At 42.6% G+C, this 12,735-nt stretch overlaps 1 protein-coding gene across 2 annotated transcripts in view; it reads left to right on the top strand.

Moving 5' to 3' along the window:
* Positions 1-3,843: 3,843 nt before the first annotated feature.
* The window catches only part of kif26ab (kinesin family member 26Ab), a 67,873-nt gene continuing 58,981 nt past the window's right edge, over positions 3,844-12,735 (top strand). Inside the window, exons 1-2 of one of the 2 annotated variants that reach the window (XM_086274910.1) lie at positions 3,844-4,048; positions 5,934-6,152. In XM_086274910.1, coding sequence (XP_086131036.1) covers positions 3,914-4,048; positions 5,934-6,152 — 354 coding nt within the window. In that variant the 5' untranslated portion in view covers positions 3,844-3,913. Of the gene's footprint in view, positions 4,049-5,457; positions 5,693-5,933; positions 6,153-12,735 lie in introns of those variants that run through there. The other variant, XM_086274908.1, reaches the window with a different exon arrangement.

The raw sequence follows: 12,735 nt of genomic DNA, 5'->3' as shown, positions 1-12,735 counted from the left end.
TTTGTGAGACAATTGATAGTTTCATCAGAAATTAAACAAACTACAAAGACAAAGATAACGTGAAATTCCTCGTGTTCATGTGATAGCAGTTGCTATCTTTGTCTTGAGCGTGGCTGCCCAGTCGTGCTCCTACTGGTGGAACCCAGCTCATCCGGTTGGACCTGCACGGGCCTCATTCCTGCCTGAATGTGAGGCTTGTACGAACCAACCCCAAAACGCTATATAAAGAGCTCTTAACCCTGCAGTTAGTCAGTCTGGGCTGGGATGACACAAAGAAACACCACCGCGAGGAAAGAACTATCTCTAGGTAAGTCTTCTCAGCGCACGTTGGCTGAAACCCCTTGTTAGTTTTTGCGTATTTGCTCTCCATCAGGCCCAGTGTGAAATCTGCTGTCGTGATGTGTTTGACTTGTGCCTTAACCGACAGATTAACAGAACTTAATTCTGTCTGTTGTTGTTTCTTTCACTAGTGAGATCAGCAGTTTAGAGGACGGACCTTGCTATGAAGACGTGCGTAGTCTCTCTGATTAAGTGGTTCTCAACAGTTCAACAGTTCTTTAACAAAATTGTGAAATGTTTAGGACCACTTGACCAGTACGACAAATGCTCCCACCTTTGGAGAAGAAGCTACACTGTTCTCGAGTGACTCTATACCAGAAAGGTCTAACGTTTGCCTTTTTTTTAAATTAATTTTTTTTAAACGACAGAGTGAATTGCTCTGCTTTTCTTCTTCCTTAATGCACGCCTTTGTCTCCTACTCTCATTGTGCCCCCTTGTGTTGCAATCACACCTGCAATCCAGGAGCTGCGGGGAGCTGTAAAAATCTTCAGGGTTCAGTAATTTCATTCTGCTGGCGCACATACAAATTTTTTAACAGCTCTGCTGCTCCTGCTGCTGTAACACCCGTCCTTTTCACTGCTTTACTGTTGCTGCTGTTCAGAAGTCAATAAAGAACCATTTGTCACTAATGGGTATGCGTGGGATTGTGTACTTTACGTCTGCAGGGATGGTCGCTGTCCAAAGTACTGAAAATTGCAACTGTGGTAAATATGGAAAAATCACATCTGCTGCTATCTAATTTGACAAAACAGAGAAAAATAATTGCTGGTAAGACATTTTAATCAACAAATAGTTAAGCGTGGAGCAGCTATTTCCCCATTTAACTTGGTTTAATATCATTTTTCCTGGGCTGTTGTTTTCCCGTCTGTATTATATTGATTAAATCATTTATTAGTCTAAATTAGTTTAAAAAGCCTCTAAACTGAGATAGACTTAATTAAAGCCACAGGTTTGCATTCAGGTCTCTTATCTGCTTAAAGGTTTGATGAGAAAACCAAAACTAAGGACTCACAATCTGACACAAGTAAATCCAAATGCTTTTTCCCAGGGAAGGGAAAGGCTACTCTACATTGCATAAATCATTCATGAAAGCAGTGTGCACCATTTATTCCCCCTCCCCTTTTTAGACAGCCCCCTTCCTTTTTTTCTTTTGATCTCCTCCATGCGCCAAGAACTATCAATATTTGCTAAACGTTTCTCACAAAGCCTGTCCGTGCACCGGGAGAAGCTGCAGATCGAGGTCTCACAGTCAGAGGATAAGACATAGGAGAGGACTTAATGAGATGCCCAGAGCGATTTCCCTGTACGTGCGCAAGGGCAGCAGATGTAGCAGCACACGAAGTCCCAGGGGATCCCGTCTTTGGAATTTCATCAGCGGCCAGAGGAGACTCAACCCAGACCTCCTCCAGAGGGGAGGGCTGGGTGACGGACATGGTAAATCATCTTTACTATGAATTGCAGTTATTGCTCTTCTCACAACCCCTGTCTCTCCATCACACAAAAGAAGGTGTCTGTGTTTGCGTGCATGCACGCGGGTGTGATGAGTTGCGTTGTTCTGGGGATAAAACAAATGATTAACCCCCCTCTGCTTAGCTGTCAAGTCATAATTGTTGCACCAGAGTCACTCTTGATCTTCTCTGCCCTCCTGAAAGACAAAGAAAAACTTTGCTCCATGCAGCCGCCGCTCTCTCCCGGTGACCTTACAACTTTCCAGCAGTCAGATCAGATACGTCACACTTACACTTACCGCCACTGTGAATAAAAGTTGACTGTATTTGGGCTCTGATACTAATGAGCTAAACTAATAAAACGATTGAAGTTAAAGATAAATTTCACCTAAGATATGATTTCCGCTCAGCTAGTTCATTTGTTAAGTTAAAGGAACCATCCACAGATTTCAACCTCAGCCAACAGGTGTACTGCTGTTTCCAGGGGCTTTGAAGGCACCTTTTAAAACTCAGAGCTAAATAAAGCTAATCATGTCATAGTCTTATACCACGGAGCCCAATATACCACATACCACACCAGCCTGTGGTGTTTCTTAATTTAAACTGCACTCTCAGGTGCAACATATAGCCTATCAAATATTTGTTTCTGCTCTTATGGGCTTTGGTGGTGACACTTAACCCCATTATATCAATTTAATCCAAAAGAAATAATGCGGATTCTTACAGCTGTAACATTAAAAAAAGCATACTTTGTCAATTTGAATTCAGTTTTCAAGAAATGCGAGCCAGTGTTTCGGTGAAACCACCACGGGTGCCGCGTTTCACAGTGACACGTAGCTCACCGAGGAGCGGCTCCATGTGCATGACATCATCACTACAGTTTGTTTCCGTGCAGTCCAGTCTGAGAAGAAAAACTGGTTTATATTCGTAAATTAAACCCGGGCAGGACAACACTCTGATTATTCTGTTTAACGCCTGTTTTCATTCTAAAAACTAATCGTCTCTAAATTGTTTTTTTTTTTAAAAGACAACTCATTACTTTTATAATAGATCCGCTGGATCACAGGGAAACCACCCACTGGCCTCGTTCTTAATCTCACTATCTTAGCCGCATCTTGCTCGAAGAGTTGAGGCTATTCGCTGCATAGTGATTGGCAACCATGCGATCTTACTCAGTTATAACTGTTAGTTCCATTTTTAAGCAGCAAACACCTTAAATTATCAGGAATTTCAGCACTCGGGAGATTTTTCCGCCTTGGACATCTCACAGGAAATTTGAGCTGATCTGATTTCGATACAGACTGTAATAAAGTAAAATCAATCAAAAGCTGATCTGTTTCAATCCAAACAAAATTGGCTATCACTGCAGATAACCGTCATCACGGTAAACAAATCAAGTGCCTCATATTTGATTATATCCCAGACTGGCTTCTACAGCAACACTTTAACCACAGAGCTGCAGTACATTCTGCTGCAGGAAGATTATAGGAACATTATATATGTATATAAGACAAACATATAACATAGAAGCTTTGATTGGGTCGTTACTGCAAGCCCCTACATGAATAATACAGGAATATTACAGGGGGTCTGCCGTTAGGGGTTATAGCCGGATTGTCATTGTGTTTTACGTGTTCGTCCAGGGGGATGACAACGACGCACCAGCAAATCGGCTATGAGAGCAGGTCATCTCTATCTGAGGGAACAGAGAGCGAGAGAGATGGAGAGAGAGGGAGGCTGAGTGAGGGGGAGAGAGGAAGGGAGGGAGGGGGAGAGGAGAGGAGATGAGATGAGAGTGCAGCAGATGCACAAGGTGCTCCTTCTCTCTCAGACCTGCAACAGCACTCAAAGATCATGGATAATAAAAAAGTATTTCAGTGGATATAAACACCTTTTTGCGCACCGGATGGATTGCAGTGCTTGTTTCCCTCCCTCTTATTGGGCTGCTGGAAGTCGTGGCTATTTTACGCACACGTGCGAGCGCTCAGCTTGAATGACTGAATGTCCGGATTAAAAACCCCTTTGGATCTTTTTAGGGGGTACGAGACATATAAAATAGATGGCTGTAAGAATCAAATAGGTTTCCCAGGGAGTGGAATATTTTCTAGGGTACACTTGCAGCCCACATGGCTTTACCAAACTCACCGGGGTCTCCCGAAGCTGGGAAGCCCAACCCCAGCGTCATAGACCTGGGGACATTCTTCGTCGACTCGGACATTATATTTGGGTTTACAAGTCACCTGCTGAAGAGAAAAACAAAGGTAAGAGTTTTCTCAAGGGATGTTTGAAACAAAAGCTATCTCAGAGAGCATGTTCTTGCTGGAGCGCTGTTTGCACAAGTGGGAAACAGTGACGAGCCAGATAAATGATGCGCGCTTGACGGGTCCTGTCCGCTATTCAGGACCGTGAGCAGCACCTCGTAGCATCTGCGATCCCTGTTAACCTCCAGCTTCATTCACTGATTTCAAGAATCTCCAGTTTTGCGTATCAATACTTTCTTCAGCATTTTGAAGCAAATAAAAGTGCCTTAACTTAAATTCTCTTTAACTGCTGTTAAAGTAAACGAGGAAAAATACACCTATAAGGCTTTGTAGACAATTCAATGACAACTTACCAACATATTTAAATATGACTTATAAGCTGGTGTGGAAAAAATGTTTATTACAAGGTGCGTTGTTTAATTTAAGTCTTAATTTCCTAATAATAAATCTTCCAGTGTCTTTTGACAAGCCCCTTTCAGCCCCGAGAAATGTTGCAGCCGACGATAAAAACATATATTGGAGGTTATATTTACGTTTAAAACGTCACCATTGGCTGATATGACTTGTGCAAAAGAAGTGGACGAGAAAAAAGTGAAATAAATTAAAATCTTTTTATGGGGAGAGAAAAAAGAGAAACCGTTTCTTATGTGCAGGACAGCAGGGCATGTGGCGACTGTCGCTTACATCACCCGCATGAAATATTCAAAGTTTACCAATTAAATATTTAACCGTGGAGAGCCCACCCTCTTCAATTTGAGAGATGGTGTTCTTTATTTCTGACGGAGGATGGCGCCAGAGTAACATCAGCGACAAACATCTCTGCTCCCTGAGAGGCAACAGTTGACGGTGCACCCTGAAAGCGAATAAAGCACAAAAAAAACCCTACAAGAAGATTCATATTATCATTATCATTCATGTAAGATGTTGTCTTTGACATTAGTTTAATTAAGCTCCAATTTAGGGTTTTATATAGCCCTACCTACCAAATAACAGACTGGGTACCTTAAAGTGATTAAGGCATCTAGTATTATATTTTTCATATATAATATATATATATATATATTTTTTATCTCTTTATATCTCTTAAGATATTTTTACATTTAATACAGTTGTAAAACGTTAAAACTGTACTCTAGACTATGGCTATTTAAATCCGCGTGTGATAAACTGAAGAGAGCAAGCTGAGAGAGAAACTACTGAGATTTTTAATAAAGAAATAGTGGAAACGTTTTTATGCAATTAAATTAGTATAATATTCGATAATGGTTCACTTCACAGACAACTCGATTGCCGCATGAGCAGGGAAGTTTCTTTATCCCTCCCATTCGGAGAGTAACACCGCCTCCTGCGCACGGCTGAGTGCCCTCCTGTACCAAAACTCCTCCACAACTTTGGAGCTTCATGGGGCGCACTCACAAGTTGCCTTCGCCCAGTCGCCACCGGTCCGGTGCGATGTGACAGATGACTGATAACCTTCAGTCCGGTCTTCGGTGCAGCCTATGGCTCGGTCTCACATTTTTCAGCCACAGTATCCGTGAGTTTCAAGACGTTCTCCTGAAGGTGCAACCTTGAGTTGGGAGAATGAGCTCCTCTTGGGGCAGTTCAGCTTTTGATGGTGGAGACCATGACAACCGCGTGTTCACTGTAAGTGTCTCCCTGCACAGGATTACGTGTAAAAAAACTAATTTGCTTATTCTTAAATACAGTTTGCATTGTTTTTATTTACATCAGCTTTTGTGAGGTGCGCACTTCAGGTGCTCTGTATTCAAACGGGTTGTCAAGGTACAGGCAAAACAGTTTCACCGTCACAGTTGGACGCTTTTTAAGTGCAAACTACTCTTTTTTGAAACCTCAAAAGTTAACCAAACCTTTGCTTGTTCCGAAGGTGGAGGGATGTCCGGGTGGAGACTCTCCCGCGACCCCCAGGAAAAGACTTCACTCCGCGGAGGAAGCGCAATGGAGCAGCCGACCTCCTCCTGAGGGCGCCGGGTCGGTTCCCATCTCCGAGTCGGAGGAGAAGGGAGGCTTTTGCCAAAGTTGCCAGAAGAAAGTCTCAGAGCTGAAGAAACAAGCGCTAGCTCTGGCTGACCAGAATTCACTGAAGGTTGGTGTTATAATTTGTAATCTTTGAAATCTTTTAGCACATTCTGTCGCTCACATTTTAACTTTTTTTGTTTGCATTGAAAAGTACTGTGATCACCCAAGTTGCACTTCTGCTTTACAGTAATTCATGGTAAAATTTTCATAAAAAGCCATCAAGCAAGCAAATTATAGTAACTATTACCACAGAATAGTGATAGGAGCTCTGTAGTGATGCTTGTGTCCACCTGCACCTGCTCTTCGCATTGAAACATGAACAGTGAAATTAGATCCAGCTAATGTTTCACCAAGAAAGCTCTCACAGTCCACTTGCAAAGTTGTTTATTGCTATACTTGACTTCAAAATGCTGGCTCTGGAAGTGAAAATGGAAGCTTTTGAGACTTTGAAAGTGGCCTATTGTTTGGCTAAACAATGCTTATCTTTTTATTTTGCTGTTGGGTGTGGGGGGGTCGAAGGGGCCGAAACAAGCAGGCCCCGCTCACGTTGGAGACTGAGGAGGAAGTTAAGTCCCAGTCGACCTTCGCTGTGCATTGAAAGTGTTCCTGTGTTGCTGCTCCCTCAATTCCCACCGCTGTTAAATATAGGCCCTGAGACCACTGTTGTTGTGGCGCGCTGGTTTTTGCCTCAGGGTCGGTTCTCCTTTGTTGTACCATTTTAGAGGGAAAGTCTCAAAGTTAGATTGGATTACTGCTCTACAAGGTTCACCCTGAATACGCCTGCACCTGATGTTCATACAGGAACAGAATACATAAGGGAGAAGGAAACATTTGGACAGCACCTGTGCTCCGGTTTGAATCACCTGTATGTGTGGTCTAATCTTTAAAGGTGGTTTTGAGTGTATCAGATCTATAGTCAGGTTTCAGGTTAAGTCCACACATTAGCCAAACCCTAACTATTATTATCTGCCCTGGGAACTGACCTCCCCTTTTTTAGTGTGGGACCCTCCAGCAGTACTTTGTGGCCTTCAACAGGTGCTCTGGGCTGAAGAAAGAGACGAAGACTTCCCCTCTGCCCCGTATTTTGCTCTTGTTGATGGCTAAATTGCGCCTTAATTCCGGGGTGGCAAACAGTGATGGCAGGGTGCTGTTATTGTACCAGCGTTATGGTATAGGTTTCCCCTAGGTGAAGGATAATAAAACCATTGTCTTTGTGAGTTTGAGCTGCTCACCTGTTGGGCCTCATAGGATGGATGCAGTTATGGATGATCGCTTCCAAATTACTTCCTCCATGGAGGGAAGAAGGTCAACACGGTTATTCAGGTGGCCTGCTGGGATACCTGCTAGAGTTCAGCCAGTGTTGTGTCTGCGGCCGTCATGGGAAAAATGAGTGCGGAGACTGTTTACTGAGGTCACACTTCCCCTCCCTCCCCATCCGCCCGCCGTCCCGTTTTTGAGAGGAGGAAGTCAGCTTGGTCCCCAGGCATCCCTCCCCCCCCCTTCTCTGCTGTAGACTTATTGTTTGAATACAGTAGTAGTAGTGAGTAGATAAAAATTCAAGGAAAAGTGTTTGGGTCAAGTGAATGTGCTTTCAGACATGAAGCGACTGGAGGGAAAGCTGACTTTTAACACACATTGAAGTCCAGACAGCTTTTGCATTTTCCTGTTTGGGTCTAAAGGAACAAGAAACTCGGGGAAGTAAAGCCCTTCTCCCCTCCACGCTGTTGTTTATTGTGGCTCTGTGGAGCCCAGTGGTGTAAGTGGACAATTGCAGCAATGCAGTGATGTTTTTGTGCACAGTCCACTTGCTTTGAATGTTCAACAAAGCAGCAGCAGCAACGATTTTTGCATAACATTTACAATGAATTTCTGATTATAACCATTTTATGACATCACGCTAAGGGGGTCAAGCCTAAATTAACTTTTCTGAAATTGGGTCCTCGAGCTACTACCCCTACATTTTAACTGCCTTGACACATTTTATGTTATTCAGAGAGAAGATAATGAAAAGTCTCGTGGAAAAGTGCCCTTTCCTGAAAGGACAGGTAAAAAAAAGAAGAGACACTGACAACCACCAGACTCTGTTTAATCAAGGCACTTCAATTGCTTAATTTGCATAATTAAAACCTACAATAATGAATGCCTTGACTAGAGAACAGCAGAGAGTCTGGATTTCCTAATTCTAGCATGCTTATTGTGGCTGGACACAGCAGTTAGGTGAGGTATGCCACAAAGTAAAACGATTGCTTGAATCTCAGTTTCAAAGAAACCTGTTAATTTCTTACTGCAAGCTAAATTAGCCAGCTTTCGGCTAAAGCTTAGCACCGTATGGAGAGGTGAGGTATCAATTTCCACCTAGCTTTCAGTAAGAAAGGGACTAAGTGCATCTGCAAAACCATTAAACTATTTTTAAGATCAAATATGAAAACTGTTATTTGCAAATGATGTCTATGACTTTTGTACTTTTACTGATAATATAAATTTTGAGTTGTGGACGTATTTTAAATATTTCCATTTTCCAAACCATTGCACTGAGGTTTCACTGCAGGTCAGTGCTGACAGACAATCATAAATAAAGATGCCTATGAATGTAAAAACCAGCCTTGGACCTTGTGGAGTGCACGAGTGTGCTGACTGCTTAACAGAGAATGTCCTGCGGGCCTGTGAGGGGTTAAAGATTTGGAATTAAGCTGAACTGTTGGTGTTTTTTATTGCAGCCAGGCCTCACCTCTGCCATGAGTGAAGTGAGACACTGACCTCTGCCCCGGCCACCATACAGATCAAAGTATAATGAGCAAGTGAATCAAGTTAAATCTTGCTGATAGAGAGCAAACCACAAGCTAATCAAGAATACAATGCACTGCTGATATATGCACAATGTGTTCCAGCCTATTATGGATAGGGTGAGTGAATGTGACTATGAATGTGGCTGCACAAATTAATTTGAACCACGAGGCCTTTTTGCCAGGTTTTTCATGATGAATTCATAAATTACAGGAACGGTAATTTTCACAAATGACTCACTGGGATTCATGTTTGATTTGTTCCTGCTTTGCTCCTTATTTGACCCTCGATCCATTTAAAATGCAGCCTCGTTAGTGAATCCATATAACTGTCTCGGATCAGGTTTTATTTCCCGAAACACTACAGAAAGGAAATTAATCAACCTTATGTCATCCAACAAATGTTTCCAGGCCAAACAGTCACTGGCATAGCATGTTCTGAGCGTGTTTGTCTTTGATTTATGATGACCAGAGATAGGTGAGGCAGAATACACAGCTAAGGATTCAGGAATGATATTTTGCTATTTTGCACAAGCGAGCGTGTGTTTAAAAGTGTCCAAAACATATAGGCGAGAAATGGGTAAATGACTGCAGCTCTGCAGGCCTGGTTCCCGTTACCTCTCCTTTGTTGACTGCCCTCTGACATTTCTGTCACTTCTCTCAGCTTTTATGGTGGGTTAAGGTTTCAAGGAGCTGATCTGTGCAGGAACAAGAGCACACTGCAGCTTCGCTGTAGGAGGGCAGACGACAGAGGACAGAATGAAAACCCAAACTGACATAGACTTAAAACAGAGCATGGCCATATTATTCTATTCACCTCTAAGCACCTGAGCCCCCGAGGCCCTCGCTGATACGTGTATGTGTGTGCCTGTGCGGCTGTTCAGCAGTGCGAGCACTGCAACGGGCCTGGGAGGAGATGAGAGACGAGGCAGGAGAATAGAAGAGACTCTGAGCTGAGCTGTGCTCTTGCTTTATCCCTGCATGCGGTGTGACTTCTGCTTTATGGCATGTGGCTGTATTAAACTGTAGGGCAATAATCTGGTGTCAAGTGGTGCAGAGACCATAGACATCAGTCATGCTGGTACCATGCTGTACTATATATGGGAGCCTCAGCAGCATGCAGTTGTGTACTGCCGTTTTACCCAATCCCCACAGCTTCATTTATCCAGTGCTGGGTGTTGCGGGAATGGCAATACTTTTTCAGTATAGACCGAAATTTGTCTGAGACACCCCGAATTGACAGGCGCCTTTTTCTTTTCTCAGTGGAACAAAGCACAAAGTTAGTACTGTGAGCGCTGCAGGAATTTAATTGCCTTGAAAAAACCTCCTCCAAAAACCTTCATCTCCATTATTTTTCAGCCTGTTATTCATCTTCATCTATACTTCTGAACTGCCCAGTGCTCCCAGAGCCCTTTAAATTTGAACAGTGGAACAACTCTGTCAGTAGTTAAAGGAGTGTAAAGAATTTCTCATTCACTTTCTTGCTTCCAGATTTTCACAGCTGGTCCTGCTTTCAGAGCACTTTTACTGGCCACAAACCTTATTTTTTAACCTCCAGGCAACTCTGGAATGAAGGCCACATCTTCACTGTGTCTGCTGCAGTTTCATTTTACATCTTTAATTTAGTGAGCTGAAAGTGAATTGACCCCAATTGTCGCTGGCCAGTCTGCCACTTATCACAATTGCAAGGGTAAATTGGTATGAGGCAGAGGGCAGAAAATGGGTTCAAGGTGCACAGATTCAACGTCTGAAGGGTCTGGATGGAAAGTGAGCTGCAGTGAGGCTGATGCTCATCACCTTTCATCAGGAGGAGACCGCAGGAATCTGTTGGAGGAGGTTGCGGAATTCTCCACCTGGAACTTCCATTCCTCAAGTCTGCATGTCACTCCTTGCTCAGGGGAGCAAGATGAAACAGGAGCTGACTGAGGCTCCCCAGCAGATGCCCACTAACACACATACACGCATAATGTACGCACACAAGCAGGCACACACACATATTTGCTTGAATGTGTCCTCCTTCGGCCATCTGGCCCTTTCTGCTGCTACTGCATGCCATTGCAGTGTCTACAGAGAGCCGTGCAGATGTTCCCACAGTTACCTGTCAAGGTGAGCAAAGCTTTTTAGAGCTGTTTAGATGTGGGGATTTACCCTGCTGCTTCCAGTTATCTCTTTCCATCTTAGATCTTCACTGTAAATATACACTCCCAATAAGTGAGCTTTGCATTTAGAAAGAGATAGAAATGTAGACAAGAGCAGCTCTGTCTCACAAGTAGCAGATCACTGTATCTAAACTGAAGTCATTGCTGTCAAGGTATTAGGTCAAATTAAGCAGGCAAGAATAAATCTTGGAACTAAAATTTTATGTCAGTGTTTAATACATTATCTGAATCTTTTTGTTTCTAACCCATCTTCTGTATGAGTAAAAGCAACTACCAGGCTTCTGCAGCTGTAAAATCATTTCATTATCGGCAGGGGAATATGCGTTATTAACAGTAACGAGAGTTAATTTAAAAATCATTGCACGCCTCTATTAAGGGCATTTCAGCTGTCATGTTTGAAGGTTTTGGCTGGTCATAGTTTTGTCACTATTTATAAAAGATCACCTTAAATGACTCAAAAAGAGCTTTCTCTGGCTGTGGCATACCTGGAAACCAAGAATCGCAGCACCATCAGTTTTGACCTTTGGTCCTGGCCTCACCAGATAGTCACTTTATTGTCCTAACATGAATCTTGTGTCCTTAATCATGGGCTAATATGCTGACTAAATACAAATTCTCTTTTTTAATAAAAAGCAGGAAACCTCACTTTTCCTGACACTTCTTAATTTATTATCTTGCAAGGAGTTAAAGGTGAATGTGCCCTTCTTATGACTGACATGTTAGATATAAAGCTGCAAACTGTTTGCATCTTGGCATAACACATCACCTGAAAATAGCAGGTGACAAATGAACATGCATCTCATTTATTTTATCTACAAGAAAGGAAAAGTGTAAAAAAATGACAAGGCAATGTTTGACAGGAGTAACAATTTTTAAAAACTGGATAGAATAATAGCTGTTTCCACCTGCTCCAGTCGCTTTGCCAAGCTAACCTGTCTGTAGTGGCATGAGTAATTGAAATTAATGAGAGGGAAACAGAGATGGTCTTTATATCCCAAAAAATGTGAATAAACATATGTCCCCTGGAATCTAAATACTTTGTACTTCTCTGAGTTTTTGATTGGATGTTAATTAAGTGCAGTAATATTTAAAATGTCTGTCAACAGTTGTTCACAGATACATGTTTACTTTACTACGCTAGTATCCCATTTATTTTATGATCAGTCATCTTTACAGGATTAAGCTGAATCAAAGCACCCTGTAATGCTCCGACTGTGACAACACCTATATCCCATGTCGGCTTCTTATTCTTAGTGGGTTTGAAAAATAATTGCCATACATAATAACATGTGTCTGAATGGGTTTGCTGCTATTTGGTGAAGGATCATGTGTTACAATGAGCCAGACTGAAATGAAACAATGGATTTGCAGTCTAGGCTGACAGGCCAATGTGTTACGGCACGGCACAGGTCTGCAGAGCATGAGAACAGAACAACAAAGGCAGAAATGTCAGTGAACAACGAACACGAATGCAACAAGAAGTCTAACCAGTGGGAATTAATCAGTTTGACTTGTTCACTTAGGGTGAGGTGCGCGTGCGTAAATATGAGCGTGAAAAAGAAAATTGCACGTGTGTGTTTGTTTCACGCGCTCTTGGTACTCCTGGCGCTTGGATCCATATGTCATGTTGAAGTGAGATGTACACAATCCGGGCAGACTGCACTCCATTATTGAGTCTGATTCAGAGTATTGGGAGGCAGAAAAAACA

The sequence above is a fragment of the Aulonocara sp. 'chitande type north' Nkhata Bay genome, linkage group LG19, assembly GCF_057382095.1.
Source record: "Aulonocara sp. 'chitande type north' Nkhata Bay isolate Kocher_YH1m ecotype deep benthic linkage group LG19, A_spYH_male_GT1.1, whole genome shotgun sequence".
Classification (NCBI taxonomy): Eukaryota; Metazoa; Chordata; class Actinopteri; order Cichliformes; family Cichlidae; genus Aulonocara; species Aulonocara sp. 'chitande type north' Nkhata Bay.
This window is presented reverse-complemented; position numbering and strand designations above follow the sequence as displayed.